Source organism: Ochotona princeps, chromosome 1, assembly GCF_030435755.1.
Source record: "Ochotona princeps isolate mOchPri1 chromosome 1, mOchPri1.hap1, whole genome shotgun sequence".
Classification (NCBI taxonomy): Eukaryota; Metazoa; Chordata; class Mammalia; order Lagomorpha; family Ochotonidae; genus Ochotona; species Ochotona princeps.
This window is the reverse complement of record NC_080832.1, coordinates 114,812,119-114,838,821: the sequence shown is the minus strand read 5'-3', so window position 1 is coordinate 114,838,821 and position 26,703 is coordinate 114,812,119. Positions and strand designations below refer to the sequence as shown.

Below are 26,703 nucleotides of genomic sequence, written 5' to 3'. Positions count from 1 at the left end.
GAAGAACTTACTCCAATCTCCCACAGCTGTTCTAAACAATACCAAGAGTGGCAATCCTTCAAAACTCGTTTTATGAAGCCAATATCACCTTAATACAAAGCCAGAAAGAAATGAAGCAGAAAAAGAGAGCTATTAACAAATAGCCTTATTGAACATAGACATTAAGATGTTCAACAAAATACTAGCCAACAGGATCCAACAGTATATCAGACAGACCATTCACTCAGACCAGGTGGGATAGATCCCTGGCTTGCAAGGATGGTTTAACATTCACAAAATAATAAATGTGATACATCATATCAACAAATTGAAAAATAAAAACCATATGAGAAACTATTTAATTGCAATAATCTTGGAGAAATCAGTGAGGAGAGGGTTTTTTAGGGGGAGGGTAAACACCAGAGCCTAAGGAACCACACTGTAATAATAATAATACAGTAAAAATCCCATGTGATCATCTTAATAAATACAGAGAATGCATTTGATAAAATCCAACACCACTCATGCTAAAAAGCTTAAGTAACAGGCATAGAAGGAACATTATATAACATAATTAGAGGTGTGTATAAATAACCTGATACCAGCATCATACTAAACAAGGAAAGACTGGAAGCTTTTTCTCTAAAAACTGGAACTAAACAAGTATGTCCACTTTCACCACTGCTATTCAATATGTTATTGGAAATCCTTGCCAGAGCTATTAGACAAGAAAATCAAATTACAGGAATTCAAATCAGGAATCAGGAATTTAAATCATCTCTGTTTTCACATGACATGATTCTCTACACAGGAGAATCAAAAGGTTCAATCAAGAGACTATTGAAACTTACAAGAGAATTTGGCAAGGTATCAGGACTCAAAATTAATAACAAATTGATGGCACTATTATACACAAAAACTGCATTCCTGAGAAAGAAATTATAAATACAGCGCTCTTTAAAATAGCACTGAGGATTCTTAAACAACTTGGAATTAACTTAATCGAAGATGTGGAAGACCTCTGTAATGAAAGTTATAAAATATTTAAAAAAAAAAGAAGAAATGGAAGCAGACATTAAAACATGGAAAGGCTCACCGTGTTACTGGATCAGCAGGATCATCAAAATTTCCATATTACCAAAATAATACACAGATTTATTCCAACCCTAATGAAAATCCTGACATTCCTCCTGGAAATAGAAAAAGATGGTATAAAAGTTTATCTGGAAGCAGACGAGACCATGAATAGCAAACACTATCCCAATGAATAAAAATTAAGCTGGAGGAATCACATTTCCAGAACTTAAGACATATTACAGGACAGTGATCATCAAAATAGTCCAACACTGGTACAGAAACAGAGAAGACGATCAATGAGGCAGAATAGAAACCCTAGCAGGGAGCCCACACATGCAAAGTCAACTAAATTTGACAACAGAACTGAACATAATTCGGGGAAAAGCCCATTCTCTTGAAAAAATGCTGTTGGGACATTTGGATAGCAGCCTGAAGAGGTAAAAAGTAAGATATCCACCCATCAATTTACACAAAAATTACCACTAAATGGATCAAAGATCTAATTCTTCACCCAGAAAACTTCAAAGTATTAGAGAAAAACATGGAAAGCACTCTCCAAGACACAGAAATGAGAAAAGACTTTTTAGAAAAGTCAGCAAAAGCACAATCAAAACCAAAGACATATTAAAGGTGTCTGCACATGTTTCATTACTGTTTTACTTTGAGTTTCTGTAATTTGTGACACTAACTATAAAAAATATTCCTGCCAGCCACTTGATTTCTAGCTTTTGAGAAATATCTGTTTGGATCTTTGGACCTTTTAAAAATATTTCTTCATCGAGGGCCTGGTGCAGTGGCATAGTGGCTAAAGTCTTCTCCTTGAACATGCCAGGATCCCATATGGGTGCCAGTTCTAATCCTGGCATCCCCACTTCCTATGCAGTTCCCTGCTTGTGGCCTGAGAAAGCAGTTGAGGATGGCCCAAAGCCTTGAGACCTTGCACCCATATGGGAGACATAGAAGAACTCCTGGCTCCTGGCTTTAGATTGGCTTAGCTCAGGCCATTGCGGTCACTTGGGGAGTGAATTAATGGGTGAAAGATTTTCCTCTCAGTCTTTCCTCTTCTCTCTATTTATCTGACTTTGCAATAAAAATAAATAAATTAAAAAAATATTTCTTCATTTGAAATGTTGGGCCATGGGGAGAGGGAGAGATAGATAGATAGATAGATAGATAGATGATAGATAGATATCCAAATGGCAAACAAAAGCCAAAACAAAGCTGAGTCTGGAACTCCATTTAGTTCTCCCATGTGGGTGGAAGAGGGCCAATTACTTGAACCATTTTTCATCTTTCCAAGGTGAATTGACAGGAATGGGATTGAAAGTAGAGCAGATTGGGCCCGGCGGCATGGCCTAACGGCTGAAGTCCTCACCTTGAATGCCCCGGGATCCCATATGGGCACTAGGTCTAATTCTGGCAGCTCCACTTCCCATCCAGCTCCCTGTTTGTGGCCTGGGAAAGCAGTCGAGGATGGCCCAATGCGTTGGGACCCTGCTCCCGTGTGGGAGACCTGGAAGAGGTTCCTGGTTCCCGGCTTCTGATCAGCGCGCACCGGCCCGTTGCGGCTCACTTGGGGAGTGAATCATCGGATGGAAGATCTTCCTCTCTGTCTCTCCTCCTCTCTGTATATCTGACATTGTAATAAAAATAAATAAATCTTTAAAAAAAAAAAGAAAGTAGAGCAGATTGAACTTGAACCAACATTCATATGCTAACAGAATTAACTATGATTTTACCCACTCACACATAATGCTGGCCTCTGATACATCTTTCAATTGAGTTATTTCCATCTTTTGAATTGAGTTCCTTGTACTTATATATATATTTTAGTATAACCTCATCAGATATATGGTTTGACAATACTCCTTCCCAATCCAGGAACTGTTTCATTTACTGTGCAGAAGATTCTTAGTTTTATGTAAAGCACTTGTTTACTTTGCTTTTTCTTTTGTTATTTGTGCTTTGCCCATATCTTAAATATTATTATAATTATTGTCCAGAGTCCAGACCAATGTTTTAGAGATTTTTCTCCATTTTCTTCTAGCAGCTTTGCAGTTTCTGTGCTTTTGATTAAGTCTTTTAAAATACATTTAAATGAGAGAATCAAGATGGCAGAATAGGGGAAGGACATGTTTAAACAGAGAAACATTAGTCAATGTGAAGCAGAGAGGGTATATTCCAGAAAACAGGAAAGATCAGAACAACAGCAGAAGGTTACCTGGAGACTGACAGACACAGGAAAGCAGTGGACACAGCAGTGTGGTGTTGCAGTGACTGATATTCCAGTGACATTCAGCAAGCCATGATCTAAATTCCACTGGCAGCTGGAACTCCACTAGCAACAAGGTGGAAGGAACATTTACCAGGAGCTCAGGTGGTGAGCCCAGACAAAGAATTGCCCATCCTACTGGTCTGTTTGATTTGACCAGGAGCAGAGAGTGAGCGGCAGATCCCAGAAGGGCAGTGGGAGAACAGAGTGGATTTCACAGTGCAGTCTGCCCCCTAGAGCCTGATTGCGTGCCATTTTGTATGGTGTGGAAAAACTTTAAGACTGCAGGGACAACAGTGAGCTGCGCATGTGCTGAGCTGGGAGTGAAGTCACTGAGCTCAGTGCATTGCACTAGACGTTGAGAAAAATGGGAGATACAGAATTCAGAAAATTCATTATAAAGCTTCTTATCAACAACGAGAAGCTTGTAAAGTAGGAGTTTGAGGAATTTAAGGAATATGTAACACAGCAAATAGCAGCAATGAATCAAATAAAAACTGATGTATCTGAAATGAAGAATACAGTGAAGCAAATTAAAAGTACAGTGGAGAGCCTCCAAAATAGAATAAACAGAAGAATCTCAAAATTAGAAGATATTTCCTGTCACCAGGAGGAAACAAACAAAAAGCTGGAAGCAGAGCTGGATCAGGCCAAAAAAATGTATTCAAGAATTGAAAGACACTATTATGAGGCCTAATAAGAGTTATGGGAGGATGATATTCTACCAGCTCTAACTTCGGACCAGAAATGGTCTTCCCAAGAAACTTCAACCCATCTGGACAATAAGTAGCTGGACTCTATGCTTGGTAGATGTTTGCAAGGATAGAATCTTGATTGAATTTGAACTGTAATACTGCATCAAGGTGGAGGAATCCACCAGGGGGGAGGGGAGGGGGAGGGGGAGGGGTGGAGGGTTCCCAGAGCCTATGAAACTGTCACATAATGCAAAATAATTAATTAAAAAAACAGAGTTATGGGAGTCCCAGAAGGTGCAGAAAGAGAAACTGGTTTTACAAATATATTTCATGAAATAATAAAGGAAAATTTCCCTAATCTAGAGAAAAAATTGGGAAACAAGATTTAGGAGGGGCACAGAACTCCCAATAGGGCTGGCCAAAAGTGATCTTCACCAAGACACATGATAATCAAGCTCTCTTCAATTGAACATAAGGAATAGATACTTAAATGTGCACGTGAAAATAAATCAGTTTACATACAGAGGAATGGTAATTAAACTCACAGGAGATCTCTCACAGGAAACTCTACAGGCTAGAAGAGAATGGAGTGACATATTCCAGATTCTAAAAGAAAAAAAATTGTCGGCCCAAGATAACATATCCAACAAAGCTTTCCTTTGTCTTTGAAAATGAAATAAAACTCTTCCACAGTCAAGAAAAGCTGAAAGAATATGCCTCTTCCAAACCTGCCCTACAAAGGATACTTAAAGATGTTGTCATGACAGAGGAACAGCACTCACCAAAACCACAGGTAAATACAAAGAACATCCCAGTAAAATAACAACAGATGACTAAATCAATGAACAACTCATTGCTTAAAATGCCAGGAGCAAATTACCACACATTTATATCAATGCTGAATGCAAATGGCTTAAACTCATCAAACAAGCATCATAGATTAGTAGACTGGATTAAGAAAAAAAAAATCTATTTGTTGCTTCCAGAAGACATATCTCACCAACAAAGATCAGCAGAAACTATATCTCATGGATTTTGAATTTTTTGTTAGTTTCCTCTCTTCAAAACACTTTTTTCTCATTAAGTTCTTCAGTGACTCATAGATCATGCAGTAGCATCATTTTCTTCAAGAATGTTCTTTATTTTCTTTTCATTTCTTCAGTGACACATTAGTGATTCAGTAGCATGCTATTTAATTTCATTGTGTTAATTTCTTTTTTCTTCCTGTTGATGATTTTGTTCTGTGTCTATTCATATAAGGGGATGTATTTTAACTGTATAATGGAGACTGTCATATCTAGTAGCATGCTATTTAACTTCATGGCATTGTAAGTTTCTATTTTTCCTCCTATTAAAAAATAAAAATGTATTTAACCAATTTTATTTATTTTATAAAGTGGACAATTTTTGTATGTTTCACAATATAGGGTTAGGAGGAGAATGACATATCCCATTCTACCTACCCCCTTCTCGTTTCCATGCCCTACTTACTGTCCTCAGTTTTTTCTCTCTCTTTCCTTTCTTCCATCCTCCACTCTTTTAATAACAAAACATGTTTTCAGTTCACTTTCTAATCACATACTTCACACTGCATTAGGTAAAGAGTTCAGTAAACAGAAGTCAGAAAAAAGAAAAAAAAACTACTGTTCCTCAAGGGTGTAGGTAAAGGCGATTAATAATATTCAAATTTGAAAATGTCAGCATTGCTCATATTTTATACACAGTATATATAAGAGTACATATGTATTGAGTACATATATATATACATACATACATACACATATATATATTTACATAGTATTCTTAGTTTCCACTGATCAGAGAGAACAGAACATACTTGTTATTTGAGAAATAGTTTATTTCACTAAACTTAATGGTTTTCACTTGCATTCATTTTATTGTAGAAGGTTGTATTTCATTCAGTATTATGGCTAAGTAGCTTTCCATAATGTGTATATGCCACATTTTCTTTATCCAATCATTATGCGGGCAGTTGTGTGTTTCCATATCCTAGCTGTGAATTATTTGGTTGTACAAATAACTCTCTGATACGTATATTTCATTCTGCTTGGGTAAATTTTCAGGAATGGATGCCTGGGTAATATGGCAAATCTATTTTCACGTCTCTGTGGAATTCCATATTGTCTTTCATAATGTTTGTACTAATTTACATTTCTACAAATAATGGATTTGTTTACCGTTATCCCACAATCTGGCCAGATTGATTGTTTTAGGTTGTTTGCTTGTTTGTTTTCAGATTATACCTAATCTTGTGGGGTAAGCTGAAATCTCATTGTGGTTTTTATTTGCATTTCTTGATGGTCATTCGTGTGTGTGTGTGTGTGTGTGTGTGTGTGTGTGTGTGTGTGTTGGTCATTTGTATTAAGTCTTTAAGCCATTTTGAATTGATTTTTGCATATGATGTTGGGTAATTTGAATTTTTTTATATACATGTGGATATCCGGTTGTGTTAGTGTCATTAATTGGAGACTGTGTCTTCCTTATTGTATATTCTTGGTCTCTTTTTTGACTATGAATTTAACATAAATGTGTGGATTTATTTCTATGCTCTCTCTTCTGTCTGATTTATCTACGTGTCTGTTTTTATGTCAATAACGTAGTAGTTTGATAGCTGTGTTTTCTCATATATTTCAAGGTCACATAGTGTGGTAACTCCAGATTTGTTCTTTTGCTTGATTGTTTTGGCTGCTCAGAGATTTTGTGGGTCCATACAAATTCTAAGTAGTTGTTTCTCTTTCATTAAAACATGACATTGAAGTTTTGATGTCAATTGTATTGAATCTGTAAATTGTTTTTGACAGTGTGGACATTTTCATAGTGTTAATTCTTCTAAACCACACATATGACATTTTTAAAATTTACTTTTGTATTTTATAATTTATTTCATTGATGTTTTATTTAAATGTGTTTTTAAATTTTAATTGTTGTATAGTAAGGTGAAACCCTAGGATTCTTCAAAGAGTTCATGAAAAATGAAATTAAATGATACATTTATTTTGGTTTAAAACATTGAAATCCAAATGCAGTCTTAAAATCATACACATTTTCTGTAAATTTTCTGAAAACATTTTGTATTTATGGGATGCTTTGGTATTTCAGTACATGTATGCATTGTGTAATGATAAACTCAGTATAACCGCTGCATTTATTTTATCATATTTATTGTTTCTCCATATTGAGTACATCAAAATTCTCTTTATGATAGCTATTTTGAAATTGCAATTATTTGTAGCCAGTTATACTTCTACTATTCTATAGAACATTAAAAGATATTTCTACTACTGACTTTGTAATTGTTCACTTCCTTTTTCCTTGATCACCACTTCATTGCCAGGATCTGGCAATCATTATTTTGCTGGATACTACTGTGAGGCCAATTTTTGGCTTCTGCACATGAGAACATGCAGTATTTGTCAGTGTGAGTCTGAATTATCATGTAATAAAGTATCCTAAATTCAAGCCATGTTACCACAGGGCTCCATTACTTTTAATGGCTATATTTTCACGTAAATTTTGTCGAAAGCTTTTTAGTACCCAGGCTGGGCACTGCCAGAAGGTCTGGGCTGTTGTCCTTCAGATCCAGGGAACAAACAGATCCCGCAGGGTGCGAAGCTGGTGCTCTTCTCCCCGTGGGATCGGACGGGTGTGGAAACATGCTCAATCCAGCGTTTGATCCCTGTGCTGTTAGCTCCAACCCACCAGCACCAGTCTGCCCCGCAAAGTCCACAGCTCCTTTTGCATTCGTTGCTGGGCCAAAGTATTTGACAGAATTGGCCAGTCCCTGACTGCCTTCACCTCCTGAGCTCTCCAGGTGATCCCAAGCAGTCACCTGACTGCCACAAAGGCTGACCTGTGGCCACAGCTGGAAACCTGGTTGTTGCTGGCATTTGGTTCACAGCTCACTGGTGGCTGGTGGGTTTTCTCTTCCCTGTAAGATCGCCCTGCCATTGTCGCCTCTTCTCTGTATCTAGGGGGTCTCCAGGTACCTCCATATTGACTGCCTAACCCCTATCTTTTTCTGCAATCTGCTCTCTGTTCTTTCCCCTGTCTAGTGATTCTCTGTCATCTCGAACATGCTATTCCCTTTGCAGCTGTCTTGATTCTTTATAACTTACTCTTTCTTTAAAAACCTATTTAATGCTCACCTTGGGGTCTCTCTCTGAAAGAAAGGAGAGTTTACCCTAGCTGGTTGGTCTGTTCATTTGCCTCTTCAATAAACTGCTGTTTATCAGCTTGTATCTAATGCAATAAGATAATGTGATGTAATGAATGAACCAACAATCAATGTGAGTCGGACTTCTTATGATCTATATCAAAGAATTGTAAAACCTAATATACTTTTAAGACCCTAAGCTACTTGGAAACGGTGGTGGGAGAGCAGAGAAATCTTCCATCTCCTTAGAATGTGTGAGGAAGACATGAAGTATAACCTATGGGGAACATAACAGTAACTCATAGACAACAGGCTCAAAGCATTATTAGACAATACTAAAACTACAAAGATATATAGGGGGACCCAAGAACGATCCTGACAATCTCTTAACAGGAGGTCATACACACAGAGCAGTGGGGAGCCCCTGGAATGGAGCAGGTGAACAGGAGGAGGTTTGTATCCCAACTCTGGGGACTCTTGAATCCTCACCAAGGACTATCAGTACGAGCACCGAGGACTACATCCCAACAGACAAGGAGACCATGGGGAATTGGAGTGCCTTCGGAGGCCAAGAACTCTGAGGTCATCCAGCCCCGTTTGGACCTACCACATGGGATGGAAAAAACCCAAATCCTTCCTTGCAGGATCCAAGGTCATCGGAACAACAGCCAGGAGCCCAGAGTGGTCTGCAGAAACACAACAGTAAGCTTCCTTTGGGACTAGGGAGAGGAGCCTTTTCTGGTCCTTAGTTCCAACTTTGGATCCCCACCCTCTCTTGCAATGACCATCAGAGTCCCCCTGCCCCCCGTCAAAAAAAAATTAGAATAGATAGACAGAGAAATACAAGGAAAGCATAGAACCAGACAGGAAACAGTCAGCATGGATCCACATATACCATACTAGGTAGGACACAAAGATTAGTTATTCCTCACTGGGGAATTGAAGACTTCTCTACACACCCCTACTTAAACTGTTCTGCACCTCAACTGTTGACAAATGCCTTGTTATATTTATAAGCCAGTTTAGACTATCCTAAAGTCTGCCAAGTTCAGCAAAATTATGTTTCAACACTATAAACTGCTAAATACTAAAATGAAAATAAACATGAGACAGCTGAATACACCCAATAGCCACTTTAAGGTGTATAGCAGCCAGTTCTGTGTATAAACAAAAAATGAAATGTCAATGAAGTAGTCACAGCATGTGGTTAAGAACATACATGGTTTTAACATATTGATTATTCAATACTGTGTCAATTAATTCCATAATGTTGTAAATTGTTGATGTTGTGTTGGGGCTTTCAATTGATCGGGATGATATTCTGCCAGCTCTACCTTTAGACCAGAGATGGTCTCCCCAAGAAACTGTTCAATTCATCTGGACAATAAGATGCTGGACTCTATGCTTGGTATATGTTTGCAAAGAAAGAATCTGGACTTAATCTGATCTGTAATACTACAACAAGGTGGAGGAATCCACCATGGGGGGAGGGCCCGGGGAGGGGATGGGGGAATCCCAGAACCTATGAAACTGTGTCACATAATGTAACATAATAATAATAAAAAAACCCTGCTGTTTAGTAGAGTGTCTGGGCTGCACTTCTTGGGCAGAGAGGCTCATGTTGGCTGCAACAGTGATTCTTCTCCCCAGTTGTAGGCAACTGCCTAGGTTATACTGTACCTAGGTAAGTATTACACTGCTGGGAGAAAAGCAGCCAAATCTGTGCTAACTATATCAGTGTGCAGGCATTCTTGGCCTGGTTCATGCCAGATATGTGTTAACTATATTGGTGTGCTAGTGAAGTTACCTTTTCTATTCTTTCTAAAAATTATGCATGGAACATTACATGCTGCCATAGAAGGCACTGGGGGATGCTGGGCCAGAAAATCCTATCCCAGACCCCAGGCATACTAAGTACTATCATACAGCAGTGGAGTGGGTAGGAGGTGGCTGCAGATTGCCCAGGGAAGGGGGATCTGGGGATTTGATGAAGTGTGGGTCACTGAGGGCATGTTTGATGGGTGGGGACTGACCTCTGGGGGCTCCTAAAAACTGGGCCACTGCACCTGCTTGTAGTAAAGGAGCTGATATGATGTGATTCACAGGGGAGAAGTTAGAGGGCATGTTTGGGTCATACCAAGGCATCTGCCCATGTAGGAGACCTGGGCTGGGCCAAGCAGCATTGCTTGCTGCCCAGCAATTCATATAAAAGCCTGGACTGGGGGACATGCCTGGCAGGGCTAGTCTTCAGTACCCACCCATAAGTATAGGGGCGTTGGCTAGCCACATTAGGCTGGGACATAGTGTTTACCAGAACGTGAGAACTGAATCTGCAGATAGTTTTTTTTTTAAGGATGATCTTCTCCTCCTCATCCTTCTCCTCCTTCATCTTTTTTGAAAGGCAGATTTATACAGAAGGAGCAACAGGGAGAAATATCTTTTATTCACTGTTTCACTCCCCAATGATTGCAATGGTCAGGGCTGAACTGATCTGAAGCCAGAAGCCAGGAGCATTTTTTTGTGTCTCCAATGAGGATGCAGGGTTTCAAGGTTTTGATGCCATCCTCTATTGCTTTCCCAGGTCACAAGCAGGGATCTGAATGGGAAGTGGAGCAGCTGGGACATGAACCAGGGCTTACATATCTCCATGCGTAGGAGGGCCAGGATTAGTCAGTTTAAATATTGCCCTGAGCACTGGGGGTAGATTCTATAGGGGACTTACGGGGTCACCTCTTTGGGACTAAAGGACCTCCTGGTTTATGCAAGAAGTAGAGGTGGTGATAGGCCGAACCAAGATGGACCTTGGAAGTCACCAACACTCATGGGAAATGGGGTTGCGAGGAGGCTGGTCTGGGCCAGGCGGCAGAATTTGGCAGCACATGCAAAAGCTAGCTCTGAGTGTGGACCATACCAAACAGAGCTGTGGCACCCAGCAGCAAGTGTGAGAATGGGGCTTTGAGTAGGCATGGTAGAGGAGCTTGGAGAACTCCCCTGCTAGACCACAGGGAGCAAGGGAACCCTTGCTGGGAGCAGGTCAGGCCATGCCAGGCTGTAGCACCCATCAGTATGCGTGTTTCTAGAGTCTGGGGGCTGGCTAGGCTGTGCCAGGTCAAAGCACCCTCTGAGAAGACAGGGTATGAGCCATGCCAAACTGGGCTAGGCTGCAACACCCACCAGTTAGAACTGAGACATACCAGGCTGAACTGAGGCACCCACAAACATGTATAAGACCTAGGGCTGGGAATAGGCCTGGTAGGAAAACTTTGGGATGCTCCTGCTAGGCTCAAGTTGTAACCTGTGAACACAGAACTGGGGCTGTAGATGGAACGGGATGTGCAAGCCTGTAGCACCTATTGGCATGCATATGAGTTAAGCCTGGTGGCAAGTTAGATTGGGCTAAGCTCCATCATCTGCGAAAGCCACAATGCACATGAACTAGTCTGGGCCAGGCTGGAGCTCCCGCTGGTTTGCATGAGAGCTGGTCTTAGAGGTGGGCCAGGTTGGACTAGACTGTAACACTCTCTGGCATGAGCCAGAATGGGTGAAGTCTAGTCAGATTAGACCATAGTACCTGCTGGTGAGTGCCAGGGGTGGGGGTGTCATGTGCACTCCAGAATCTGTTATCACATGCGAGATCTGGGACTGGCAGCAAGCCTGGTAAGGGAACTTGGGGAGCTCCCCTGCTAGGCCACAGGTCTTACTGGTAAACACAAGAGTCAAATATGGAAGCAGGTCATGACAGGCAAACCTGCAGCACCCATTAACATGTGTGTGTGCTAGATTTAGGAGCAGGCCAGTACTGGTACAAGTAAGAGCCAGGAAAGGGTATAGGCAAGGTCAGGTTCACAAGAGGGCATGAACTGGAGCTGGGGGGTGGATCAGGTTAGGCTTCGCTACCATACCACTGATGTGAGAGAGCCAGAATGGGCGGGTAGCCAGGCTAGGCTTCAAAACAAATTGGCAAGGGCCAGGACTGTGTGCAAGTCATTTCAGGCTGGACCTCGGTATCCCCTGGCTAGCACAGGACCTGGGGCTAGAAACAGGCTTGGTGGAGGAATTACGGGCAATTCTCTGCTAGGTTACTGATGAACATGAGTGCCAGGGCTGAGGTTGGACCAGGCTAGGCAAGACACCTATCAGCATATCTGTGACTGGGTCTTGGGGTGGAGCATGCTGAGTTAAGCCACATTACCCATGGATTTGTACCAGAGCTGGAGGGAACGCAAGACAGGCCACACTAACTTGCAGCACATACAAACATGTTCAAAATCTAGGGCTGAGTACAGGTCTAGTGGGATTACTGGGGTGCAGACACAACAAGACATGGCACTCACAGGTGTGAGGACTGGGCCTGTGGTGGGCTCAGTTGGGCTAGGTTGCAGAACCTATTAGTTTGCACTAGAGAAATGGATGAGGAAGAGTTGACCAGGAGCTCCATCCACTGGTATGTGCATTGGCTTGGCGCCCAATGTGAGTGACTCGAGGAAGGTAGTTCTTTTCTTTCTCTTTGCGGCGTGGATAGGACTTCACCCAGGGTGCTGCAGACCCCCTGACAGAAGGTCAGGTTAGGAAGGGTGAATAGTCAGAACTTTTCTTGAGAAGTTTTATACCCTCTGTTGCTATAGAGTAAAAATGGGACAGAGTGCATCCAGCGACAGAAGCCTGTACGCTGATATTATTAAGCATACTTTACAAAAGAGAGGGGTTAAGGTTAGCAAAAAACAGCGTTCTGGATTCTTACAGTTTATACGGACAATTAGCCCCTGGTTCCCGGAGGAGGGAACTCTAGATTTACAAACATGGAATTATCAGGAGATTAAGGTATTTACTTCTGACTCCTCCCTTATGGGAGGCGGTCAGGACCCCTTTGTTACTTACAGGATTTCCCAACCAGTTGACTATCAAGGGCATGCAGATGCTTTACCTATTTGTTTTTCGTCCCCAGGTGTCCTCCCTACTCCTGGCTGTGTTGCTTTAACTCATCGCTTTGTCATCGCAGATTCCCCTAACTCTAATCCTTATCAACTTCAAAAACCCTCAAGTCACTTGCCACCCTGGGAACAGACACGACTGCTCTGGATTCTTAGTTTTGCTTCTGTTACAGATTCTTCGAGACCTAAAGGTGCCAAAGCTCACCCTTCTGTTTTTGCCCCTTCATATATTGCAGCTTGTCAACCCCCTGCTGGCCTTCCTCATGCCTGGGACCATATTGATCCCTACACAGGCTACCCAACCTGGTATAAGTGTGTGTTTCCTGACAAAACCATTTCTTTTCAGGTACCTAATGATACCAACCTCATATATGAATGGTCCACCTCTACTTCTCATAATAATCTCCTTCCATATTTAAATTTGCTGACAAAGCATTTTAATTGGTCTAACGACCTTCTTCCACCTTCCACATTCATTAATCACTGGTATAGCCCTGGATGGATAGCTCCTATTTTTTTTACTCCTTCCTTCTAACCATTCTGTTCCTCATCCTCATCTATACAAATTATTTGCAGCAACAGATTCCATCATTTTTCGACGCCCCTTTAAAGCACCAGTTTCCAAAAATGTACGTGCTTGCCTTCCCTCCCCTTTCCTTATCCTCACAGAGGGACCCTTAGGTTCCCTCTCCATTACCCACAATGGCTCTGTATACATTGTAATTTGTACTAAGTGTGTTGTTACTAATTGTCTTAATTCTTCCCTGAGGCCCGGCACCTTTGTTATTTTGGGAAAACCCTCATATGTAATGATACCTGTAAACTTGACTGAACCGTGGTATGATGATGCCGCTCTTTATGCATTGGAATCAATTTCTACCGCTTTATCCCATCCTAAACGCTTTGTGGTTTCCTTATTTTTAGGTCTCACAGCCTTTATTACCCTTATTGGATCTCTTGCAGCTTCAGCGACTGCCTTGACACAACAAGTTTATACAGCTCATCATGTTAATACTCTGTCTCGTAACGATAGCCTTGCCTTATTTACCCAGGAAAGTATTGATAAAAATTTAGAAGCTAAAATAAATGCATTAGAAGAGGCAGTGATCTATATTGGCAATGAAATTCTGTGTCACTCCTCTCCCTTATAATGACTCACACGTCTCTTGGAATGATGTTAAAACTCATCTCCAAGGTGTATGGAATAGCACTTCTACTACTCTTAGCATCCAGGAATTGCATGGCCAGATTTCTGCCATCTCTCACTCTCAACTTCAGGCCATTTCCACGAGAGGCATTGCCAATCAATTTTTACAATCTCTTTCATCTTTTATTTCTGATAAGACATTTTCTTCATTCTTTACTAATTTGGGAATCACGCTAATTGTTCTCCTTTTTGTGTTGTTTCTTGGCCCAGTCATCTTCCGACGTTTGAGCTCCATGATTCAAGCCACTCGCAGAGAACTGCGCATCCTTCAACTTAATATTAATAAGAAAGGGGGAAATGATGGGGTCCATGCAGGAGGTGTGAATAACACGAAGGTGTGAAGAGAACAGCTCCCTGACTGGCAGGGCCCGGGGAGCTTCCAGCTGCTTGGCAGGGCTCAGTGGATTCATCTCTGACCACCTTGACGCAGTTTTCACCCCCCTTCTCATGGGCACTCAACCACCCCACTAAGAATTTTGTAATCTATTGAGGCATTGTCTGCCCCTGTGAGATGGCTTTTACAACCAATGTGAGCTTAAGAGTTAATGTTACTGAGGATGTCCTGGTGAGTGGGCCTTTAACTACACACAGGAGTATAATTAAGTCTGTGCTGTTTATCCATTGCCAGAAAATCTGGCCCAGATATTTATCATGCTTTCTAGGAAATGGCTTGATAAGAGGGACCCTAAAAGTTACCCTGTTACTGTGACCCTAAAGGTCATTCTGCATGACAAAGAATATAGTTACTGTGACCCTAAAGGCCATCCTGCTATGACGAAGAATATAGCTACTGTAACCCTGAAGGCTATCTTGCTAAGGCAAAAAATATAGTTACTGTGGTCTTAAAAGGTTAGCCTGTCCTTGCAATTCTTTAGAATATAGAAAATGTAGTTGTTTTAGTTGTTTCCATAAATTTTTAGCTAGAGGAAATACAGGATGATTTTACTAATATCATAAAGATATATTTTTGATTATTGTTTGATCACTTATGAAGTTGTAGAGCCTGCAGTTGTAGAGGAATGTAATGTTTATAACTTTTTGTCTTAGATCTTCATGTTTTTTCTCTCTTGGTGTATTTCTCCCATTTAGTGATAGCTAAGTCGTAGAATAAGAATTGTATTAGGAGTGTATTACTGCATAAGATGTGTTGTCTACTGCATAAGATGTGTTGGTTGCAACGTTGGAATGGATAATGCCTTGTCTAATACTGAAACAATTTGTAGAATTGTCTTTGGAAACACTCACTCATCCATTGTAGTGTTGAAACTTAAATAGAGTAACTTAGCTCATTGCTAACTGCAATTCTTTCCGCAGTTTTTACCCTTGCTTTACTTGTTTGGTTAACAAACTGTGTGAGCTTACAGACCTCTGGCAAACTAATGTCAATAACCCCGATCCCCATAGACCAAGGCCCCAGTCCTTTTAACTCATACGTAATTCAAGGTAGGGTTCTGGTTGACAAGATGGCGCCTAGGTTATAGCCCAGATCTGAGGAGAGCAGATGAAGACTGGCAAGCCAAGATAAGCAAGGAATGTGGAATCCTTCCTCAATCATTTCCCAATAAGTTGTAAATTGTGCCCCTCTGAAGCTATGTCAATATGCCCCTAAGAAAAAACTTTGTACTGCTTCTGTATAAATAAAGCAGACAGCTTTCTCGCTTTGTCCACTACGATCAAGGAATCCTGGTGGTCCGTCTTCTTTCTTTCTCTCTTCATGCCTCATCCATGCACCCTTCCCGAGCTCCGAACCTCGGCTGGAGCTGGACTCTGGCATTGGCTGGCACAGGTTATGGACTGAACTTGACCCTACATTAGCTGGTTTGCATGAATCAAGCCTGAGGTCACCCCATGCAAAGTTTCTTGGGGACTCCAATTACACCACTGGACTCAAACCCTGGTTACAGGGAAAATCGCATGATATGTGGTCTGATCCTGGAGTGTGTGTACTGGGACTGAGCCTCAGTCATTGACGCCTGTGCAATGAACAGCATGTCCAGAAGCACATGCGGAACATGACAGCCAGCTCACTCTGGCCAGCAGAGGATGTTAAGTACCTCATCAGAGGATGAAAAAAGAACAGTTTGGACAACTCTCCTGGCCAAACTTTGCAACATGTTCCTGGGTGTGTAGGTGTACTAAGGTGTACTTGGTCGGCCAATATTATCTTGGTAAGGTTTTCCCAACCATGGTGCAACAAAACTGACAATATCTCAGAAATAACAAAACAACTCAAGTTACACCCTCAGAACACTATTTCCCTTTGGGGGTCCCTAATGCATCATCAAATGACTGTCCCCATCCCCAAGTGCTGAATAGTTTGACAGCAAGGAGTAGCTCTTTTTATCCCCAACATAAGAGAAAAAATAAGATAGAACTGAAATGCATGTCCCACTCACTTCCTTCATACCTAGACCCTCACCACTCCAATCAGAGGTCCACATGTGAATACATCCTTTTCAGTTATGTAAACAATAACATAAAAGAGGAAAGTGATGCTTCTTTGAAAATAATAGCTCATACTTAGCTTCCCTGTTTATTTTCTCTCCCATGACTTATTGCAAATATCGTTTAATGTATATGGTGAATGATGTTTATTTTATTCAACCTATTTTGCACAATTATTTACATTTCTACTACTGCAGTCATTTATTTTCCTTTTCAGATACTGCAGCAGGTTTCCAACTGTCCTCAAAATTAGACAAATCCCTAGTCTATGTTTTAATCCTCAACCCCTAAATACATTGCTTTACAAAATGAAACGCCAGCATGCCTCTCATAATTCTGATGCATCAGAAAAATTACCTGTTGCTACTTGAGCATGGCATGACAGCCTTTCATCCCTTTTTGCCTTTGTTCTTTCTTCTCTCTTTAACATTACATCCTAGCTGTCTTTTGAGACACACCATATATCACTTCTCCCTTCTTGATGAAGCTGTCATTTTGCTTTACAATTTGAAGATGTTGCTGAACTCTTATTGTCAATGTAATTACTATTTTGGACACTTAGATTTTACTTTTGAAATTGTGGCATACCCATTTATCACTGTCCGAGTATATATTAGAAGGGTGACACTTTTTTCTTTTTCTGTATTTTACCTCTTACTGCTAGAAGCGGAGCTTGTAACATAAGGATGTTGTTTGGCAGGTCAGGCTGTTATGGAGAGGGAACACTCAACAAAGGAATGATTGTATGTTAATCAAAATGCTTTATTTAGGAGGTAGCTAGTAATCTTGAGCAAATAATATATGCATCAAGTTATGAGAAAAGCATTTGGAAGCGAGGTTTGTTGATGAAAGGTTTAAAAATTGTGAAGCTTTTGAAGAGAAATTTTGTAAGAGATCTTATAATTATAGTCACTTTGGACAATGGCTTGTATCTGGAGAACAGGGTTCATAATGATCAATTATATGATGGACTTTTCTTCAGTTTACTTTTATTCTTCCATCTGTTACACTTTTCTCAACTTGCCTCTGTTCTTTATTGAGTATTTTACTGATTGTTTTTCCTTTAATTTGGTTTTTCCTTTACCACTTTCCTTGCTTTAGTATCTTTTCTTTCATCTTGATTCTTTTCTGCATCTTCTTTATTTTGCCTTTATACCCTTTATCAGCAGAGCTCTTATTTTCTTGGGCGTCTTGTCCTTCTCCTAATTTTTCTCACTTGTCTTTTTTTGAACTTCTTGTCCTGATACATTTTTCTCACTTGTCTGTTTTTGAACTTCCTGTCCTGACAGTTTTCTCCAGCTTTTCTTTTTGTGGACTTCCTGTCCTGGTATGTCTTCCTCACTTTGTATCTCACTTCTTAGCTCACTTTTCTTTTTGTAGACTTCCTGTCCTGGTACTTCTTCCTCACTTCGTATCTCACTTCTTAGCTCACTTTTCTTTGTTTTGACTTCCTGTCCTGGTACATCTTCCTCACTTCCTATCTCACTTTTTAGCTCACTTTTCTTTTTGTGGACTTCCTGTCCTGGTACGTCTTCCTCACTTCCTATCTCACTTCTTAGCTCACTTTTCTTTTTGTGGACTTCCTGTCCTGGTATGTCTTCCTCACTTCCTATCTCACTTCTTAGCTCACTTTTCTTTTTGTGGACTTCCTGTCCTGGTATGTCTTCCTCACTTCCTATCTCACTTCTTAGCTCACTTTTCTTTGTTTTGACTTCCTGTCCTGGTATGTCTTCCTCACTTCGTATCACACTTCTTAGCTCACTTTTCTTTGTTTTGACTTCCTGTCCTGGTATGTCTTCCTCACTTCGTATCACACTTCTTAGCTCACTTTTCTTTGTTTTGACTTCCTGTCCTGGTACGTCTTCCTCACTTCCTACCACACTTTTTATTTCACGTTTCTTTGTTTGGACTACCTGTCCTGGCATGTCTTCTTCATTTCCTATCTTACTTCTTAGCTCACTTTTCTTTTTTGGGACTATCTGTCCTGGTATGTCTTCCTCACTTCTTATCACACTTCTTATTTCACTTTTCTTTTTTTGGATTTCCTGTCCTACTGATGCTTCATTTCTGCTCATTTTCTTCAGAGCTTCAAGTGTTTCTGGTATTCTGGAATCAATCTTCTTTATTTGGGATTCTTGTCTTTTTATTATTTCAGCATTGCTGTCTACCTTGGCCTCTCTTCCTTTCTCCTGTTTTTCCAATTCAGTGCCTTTTGTTGTTCTTTTTAACTCTTTTTTTTCTATTGGCAGCACAGATTCAGTGGAATCTGTGGCTATTTCTTTTTTTGGTGCTTTCTTGCTTTCTTGTAGGCTCTGTTGAGAACTTGCAGTTCCTCCACACTTTAGAATTTGTGCTTTGGACTCTGACTTCTTTGCACATTCTCCATCCACATAACCTGGAAGTATAACTGGGCATACAACAAAGTGCATGATATAAATATCAAATATATTTTCTATTCTTATTCCCCCCGCCAATATTGATTCCTTTAAAAAAAATTAAACTGGCAAACAGGAGGTACTTTGAGATATTCTTGGAAATATAAAGTTGTGGAAACTATGTATAAAATTATAGAAGTATTGATAAACTTCAAGACTATTGTTAATAAACTGGGTGGGTAATGAAAGAAAAAGTAAATTGTATTGTAAATGAACTGATATTTGCACACCAGTTTATGAGTAATAAGTTAAGAACTAAAAAAGAATGTTTTCAGAAAAGAAATAAAATGTGTTTTAAGAAAAGTTTGTGGAAAGAAGCAATAATTACTTTAAAAAAATAGAAAAAGGAAACTCAAATACCCTTTCCATATTAAATAAGCACATATCTCCTTTCGTAATAATTGAAGGTGTTGGCAAATGATTCCATATACCAGGCACTGTTCAGAGCATTTTTTTATACTAAATCATTTAACCTTCACAACCATCAGAGTAGGTACTATTATTACTATTATTACTCTCACTTTATAGGGGAAGACAATGATGCACAAGAAAGGAATATGAAGAAGATTGTGAAATTAGTAGGTGATGGAGCTGGGATCTGAACCTCTATAGTGAGATTTCATAGTTCAGTTGTTGCTATCATTTTAGACTGTCCTTTGCAGTAATTGCTAGTTTATACTCTAACCACTTCTGGTACTTTTATTCATGTACAAGTATCAATTTCCATGTGAAGTAATAAACTTGACTTTGTTAGTTTTTGTAAAATATAATATATTATATTATTATTTATTTTGTTGTTCTACTCTTTTTTTGGTAATTGGCTTCTTTGAATAAGGTAAAGAAAACATATTTTAAATTTTATTTGTCTGAGAGGCAAAGAGATTGCAATAAATGTAAATAGAATGTGAGAGAGTACGCTTTCACCTGTTGGTTTAGTCTCCGAATACCCACAATGACATGTGCAGGGCTAGGCTGCATCCTAGAGTCAAGAATCCTGAATTGGGGATTAAACCCAAGAAATCCTGCTGTAGAATGAAACCTCTATATATTGGAGTAAGTGCCCATTCATAAAGAGATGGCTAAGCTACCAAGAAAAATTGTATGGGATCTTGGTGTTAAACTGAGGGATAATTTTGCTTTTAAAATCTATGTATTATTGAAGCTTACAAAAAAGAATGTCAAATTTAAAAGCTGAATAAACATATCTGGGCTTACAATTTTTGCTAACCGAACTTGATTGAATACATAAGTGAATGTTGTGAAGCCCACATACCTTATTTAGTCAGCTATGTTATCTTGTAGAGGTATTGAAAAATTCTAGACAAATGATGAAAGAAACATTGGATAACAACTGGATACAGCTGTCCAAGTCCTGGCTGCACATCTAACTTGCTGAGCGACACTGAACATATCTTACCTTATTGTTTAAAACTTGAGGACAAAGCTAGACTACAGTACACAGAAGTGCTATGAGGATTTAAATATGATATTATTTAAACAAGCACTTAGTACACTTCAGAATAAATTCTTGTACTTTAGGTTTTGATTCTTGAAAACTTGACATAAACACTACTTCCAAATTTTATTAGTTGCAAAATGTGGCACACATGTGCTATGAAAAAAGGTAATTATACATTGAAAGGACAATTGCAGTTTAGTGTTTTCTGTTTTTAAACTTTTGGGACAAAATAAAAATATTTTGTGTCCCCTCTAGACTCTTCATTAAAATATAGGCACTGACATATTTAAAGAAAAACTCATTTCTGATTTTCTAATGAAAATCAGTGGTAAAATTTTTTGGGTAATACTTATATGCTCTGAGCATTGAAAGTTAGTGATCTTTGTCATTTTACCAATGAACAAGGTTTTACTTTGTTTGGTGTTATGCTATTATGTAAAACTGTATAGAATATACTTTCCCAAGAATACTTCTAATTTGAAGTGTCCTGTGGGATATGCCAAAAACTTGATCTTTCTTAATATATGAAATATTAATCATTTCTGCCAACTCTTGAGAGTAATTGCTATCTGTAGAACTTCATGAACTATTTTTAAATAATTTAAATTTATCTTCCACACTGTACATGTTTTGTTAATCAAAATGAAATATTTTTGGATTCAGTGAAGCATTCAATGTGTTTTCTATCTAAATCTTCTCTAACTTCATAGAATTTGATTTTTTCCCCTTTTTTCCCATTACACTGAGAAATATATAATCATTTCTAATAGTATCTTATAGCTTGGATTAATCATATTTTTTAGGATTTATTTTTCAAAGTGAGTTCCAGTTTTATTTCAAGTCCACATTGCAGAAGTCACAAATTTTGTTCTATCACATTCTAAATTCTTTTTCAGTTTATTTTCTCAGATCTTAAATAGTAAATTTTTTTTCAGCTCAACTCAAAATTGTCCCTAAATTTACAGTGTAAATTTTAATAGTGAAAAGATTTGAAAATTCACTTATTTAAGGCAGTAGCCCATACAACAAAATTCCATCACATTAAAAAGATTTTAAATTGTATGTTTTGTCAAGGCTAAAGTTAAAGAAATAGCTATCACATTAACAATTCTAATTTTATATCTAATTTGAAAAACGGGGTATGAAATTTATTGAGAAGCTAATCATAGGCTCTTAGTGTAATGGTTAACATGAAGAACAGAATTAGATCTATACTGTGAAAGACCTGTTAGGGGCAGATTGAAGAAATATCTGAAAAGGAGTTCAAAAGAATGGTCACAAGATTGTTGAAAAACACAGAGAAGCAACGAATGAGCTAAAGACATTGGTACATGACAGAGATGAAAAATCCTAAAAGAAGAAACAAATGTCGAAGAAAAATGAAACTGAAATAGTGGAAATGAGGAAATCCATATTTCAAGCAAAAATATAGTGGAAAGTCTTAAGAACACTCACTGAAGGAGAAGAAAGAATATCTGAGTTAGAAAAATATTTGGCAAAAACTTAGACCAGAAAATTAAAGAAAACATCAGTAAAATAAAAAATAACGCTTGAGTTCTATGGGATACCATAAGATAATTATATATACATGTTTCTTAGGTGATATGGCCTTTAAGTACAGGGCTCCAAATAGACATGATCAGAAAATAAAATGGTGCTACAGATGTGCTACACAGAAATAATAGAGAAAGATAGCATCATGAAAACATGTAACGTCAGAGCATTTTCTAGTGTAAGTACAGGCACAGGGGCCTGGCGGCGTGGCCTAGCTGTTGAGAAGTTACTAACGTTGGGCCCAGAGAGGTAGCCTAGCGGCTAAAGTCCTCGCCTTGAACGCCTCAGGATCCCATATGGGCGCCGGTTCTAATCCCGGCAGCTCCACTTTCCATCCAGTTCCCTGCTTGTGGCCTGGGAAAGCAGTTGAGGACGGCCCGAAGCTTTGGGACCCTGCACCCGCGTGGGAGACCTGGAAGAGGTTCCTGGTTCCCGGCTTCGGATCGGCACAGCACCGGCCGTTGCGGCTCACTTGGGGAGTGAATCATTGGAGGGAAGATCTTCCTCTCTGTCTCTCCTCCTCTCTGTGTATCTGACTTTGTAATAAAAATAAATAAATCTAAAAAAAAAGTACAGGTACAAGGGAAATATAAAGCAAACCATACAGTATCTATGGATAAATGGCAGGGTCAAGTCCTTCCTTAGAGATAATCAGCTAGAAAGCAAATGGCATATACTCTGATTAAAAGACACAGGCTACTGGCCCAGGACCCATTTATTTTCTTCTTTGAAAAGGCATTTGATAAAGTCTAACAACATTAAACGAGACCTAAACAAGACAGGTATAGAAGCAACATTCTATAACACAACCAAAGAAATATATAAAAACAATGCCACCATTATCCAAAGGAAATGAAATGTGCCTATGAGAAAGTGACCTGTAATCCTTTATTACAGCAGCACAATCTATAACAGTGAAGACATGGAAATAACCCAAATTCCCATGAAAAGATAAATGGTATATCTGGTATATCTCCTCTATGGAATACTGCTCAGCCATTAAAAAGAGTGAAATTCTAACACTTGCAACAAAATGGGTCCAATTTTAAACCATTATGCTCAATGAAATAAGCTAATCCCAAAGGGCAAATATTATATGTTCTCTCTAATATGTTAAACTTCATGTAAAATACAAGATCTATAGATGTATAGATAAATGTGTATGTATATACAGTCATCTAGAGGAACTTATAATACAAAATATAATATCAATATGTGAAGATACAATGTAGTTTTTATATCTGGGCTGGGACTACTTGGAGTCACTTTGATTCTGTGTGCTCCTCAAGAACAGTGGGCATCTTCAGGGATCTGTGGGGGTCCTTTTGCCCCCACCCAGCTAGCAGTGCTAGTGGTGGCTCCAGGCTGGGCGCCCTGTGCAACAACAGCACTGGGCAAAGCCGTAGCGCCACCTGGTGGTGATACGTTCTAGGGACTTGGGTGTGTAGGCTTACATGGCATACAGGTTATGGTACACCTGAGGCTTAGCAGGACCTCTGGGTTCATGTCCAGGAGAGGAATGACTACTGTGGGACATCAATGGACAAGTCCACTGTACTTTCAGGTAAGTAAGGGTGCTGAGTCTGAGTGGTTTAAGAGGAGAACGGGAAGACCTTTAAAGGTCAGTCTGAAGCACCAGCACATGTAGAAGACCTGAGCTGTGATAGTTAGCATCGACCATCCCCGAGCACCACTCACTGGCACACACTAAAACCAACGCTGGGGCCTACCAGACAGGACAAGATCACAGCAACCACCAGTGAGACTTGGATCAGGGGAAGGGTGAAGTTAGGATGGGCCAAGGTAACAAGCATGAAAGAATTGGCTCTTGCAGCTGAATTTGTGGGGATACGTGGGCTCACCCCTGGCACACTCAAGAACTGTGTATGGGAACAGACTTGGCTGGGAAACTAAGGGGCTACTCCAGCTGGGTTGTTGATCTCACTGGTGAACATTAGAGCCAGATTGAGGGTAGCAGGCTGTGCTGGACATGGCTACAGCCTCCCTTGGCGTGGGTGTGGATTGGGACTGGGGAGTGACAGATTGGATTACACTCCAACACTCACTGGTACTCATGAGCACTAGGGTGGGTGTAGAATGGGGTGGAGTAGGTCCTGCTGAACCACGTGAAAGCTGTGTCTGGACACAGACCAGGTGTGGCTGGGCTGCAACACTCAACAGTAAGAACCAGAATGGGTGTGGGCTGGTTGAGCAAGGTCACTGTTCCTGCCAGGACAAGAGGTGGACAAAACCAACCTGGGCCAAGGACCCACTGGTGCACGAGAGATCTGCCACTGGGAGATCCATCAGAGGAACCTTGGAAACTCCTTTGTAGAGATGTAGTCCATGCAGGTGAGCACAAGAACCAAGTCAAGTAGCAGCCTTGATCATGCCAGGTTACAATATCTGCCAGCCTACATGTGACTCAGGTCTGGGGACAGATCAGACTTGATCTGTTCAAAACATCCATTGCCAGATCTAAGAACCAGGACAAGGTGCAGGAGGAGCCAGGTCAGGCTGCAATGCCAGCCAGTTCACACTGGGAATGCTGAGGTGAGGCAAGTCATGCCATCATGGGGTCTGTGGGATCCAGGTTTGTGAGCCACAGGCATAAGGGATCTGGCAGGGTCAGGTCACATGATCTAGTCCTGGGGTCCACCTGCTCAGCAGGTGCCAGGTTCTTGAGCCCTGGCGGTGGGGAATCCAGCAAGGGTTGAGTTGCCTGACCAGGATCCTGTGGCCTACCTGTGAGTGGTGCTGGTTTCATTAGCTATTGGGGTGGAGGATCCAGTAGGACTTGGGTCACCTGGCCCAGATCCTGGGGCCTGCCTGCGAGATGGGTGATGGGTTTGTGAGCCCCAGGGTGGGGGGATTCAGTGAAGCTTGGGGCACCTTGCCTTGTCCCATTGGCCCACCTGAGCAGTGGATGCTGGGTTTGTGATTCTCAGATACAGGGAGTCTGGTGGGGCTCAGGTCATCTGGCTTCAGTTCTGAGGCTCATAAGCGAGGTGGGTACCAGGTTCATGAGCCCTGACTGTGGGGATTCTGGTGGGGTTCAGTTTGCCTGGCCTGGGGCCTGTTTGTGAGGTGGGTGCTGGGTTTGTGAGCCCTGGAGGATGGGGATCCAGCAGGGCTTGGGTCACCTGGCCTGGGTCTTGTGGCCCGCCTGCAAAGTGGGTGATGGGTTCCTGATCCCCAGGGTGGTGTTTCTGGTGGGGCTCAGATCTCCCTTGAACTGCCTGCAAGTGAAAAAGGTAGAACAGTGGATGCAGACTCTGACACATGTGGAGACTATGGCAGCCCATTAGGGGTTGCCAGAGGAAGGAGAACTGAACAACAAGGACAGTAAAAATCTGGGTGAATGGAGTCTTGATGTCGACTACGTCAGCCAATGGACATTGGGAGAGCTGCCTCACCCTTGGATCAGCAAAATCCACAGCATTTCAGAACTATCCAAACCACTTGGTCAGAACATACATGACATCGAGATGCTGGATTGATAGTTGGTGGTGGCTCCCCATTCCTCTGTACTGGGACATTTGGGAGGCTGGGTGTGGCATCATCCACCTTTAACTCTCCCCACACCCCAGAGACAAGAAGAAATAAAGAATTTGGGAGCAGTGATTTCATCCATTTATCCCTATCCCTCAATTCTTCCTGCCCTGGTCAACCATGTAATAATCATTATAAAAAAATGCTAAAACTGGTGCTATGACATAGCAGGCTAATTCTTTACCTGAAGTGCTGGCTTCACATATGGGTGCTGATTCAAGTCCCAGCTGCTGCTAATGGTTTAGGAGGAGGAGGATTTCTCAAGTCCGTGGGCCCCTGTACCCATGTGGGAGACCCAGAAAAGTTCCTGGCTCCTGGCTCCAGATCAGCTCACTCCATTTGGGGAGTGAATTAGAGGATGAACACTCTCTCTCTCTCTCTCTCTCTCTGTAACTTTGACTTTCAATTTAAATAAATAAATTTTTATAAAAGAAAATTTGTTTGTATATACATGATGGAATAGTACTCAAAAATAAAAAGAATAAAATTCTATCTTTTGTAACAAAATGAATGCAACCAGAAACCATCACACTTACTAAACTATGCCAGTCCCTGAAAGCCAAATACTCATTTTCCTTGATCTGTGGTTACTAATATATAGAGTAGAAAGCAGTGTAATCTATATGACATTTTGAGATATGAACAGGCATTCTTGAAAGCATGAAATACAAATGGCTGATAGACCACATGAAAGGATGCCCAGGTTCATTAGCCATCAGGAAAATGCAAATAACCAGGGTTGCAAATAACCAGGGTGTTTCACTTCACCCTGGTTAGAATGGCTATGATCCCCAAACTAAAACCTAACAAATGCTAGCAAGAATGTGGAAATTGAAGATTTCACAATGCGTTGTTGATGGGAATATAAACTAGTAGAGCTTTCATGGAAGACTCCTTGTCTACACTCCTACACTTACTACACG

The 26,703-nt window shown here is 40.5% G+C and overlaps 1 protein-coding gene across 1 annotated transcript in view; it reads right to left on the bottom strand.

Moving 5' to 3' along the window:
* Nucleotides 1-17,852: 17,852 nt before the first annotated feature.
* The window catches only part of TSBP1 (testis expressed basic protein 1), a 55,409-nt gene continuing 46,558 nt past the window's right edge, over nucleotides 17,853-26,703 (bottom strand). Inside the window, exon 20 of the mRNA XM_058669835.1 lies at nucleotides 17,853-19,187. Within this exon, the coding sequence (XP_058525818.1) occupies nucleotides 17,983-19,187 (1,205 nt within the window). The 3' untranslated portion in view covers nucleotides 17,853-17,982. The remainder of the gene's footprint in view (nucleotides 19,188-26,703) is intronic.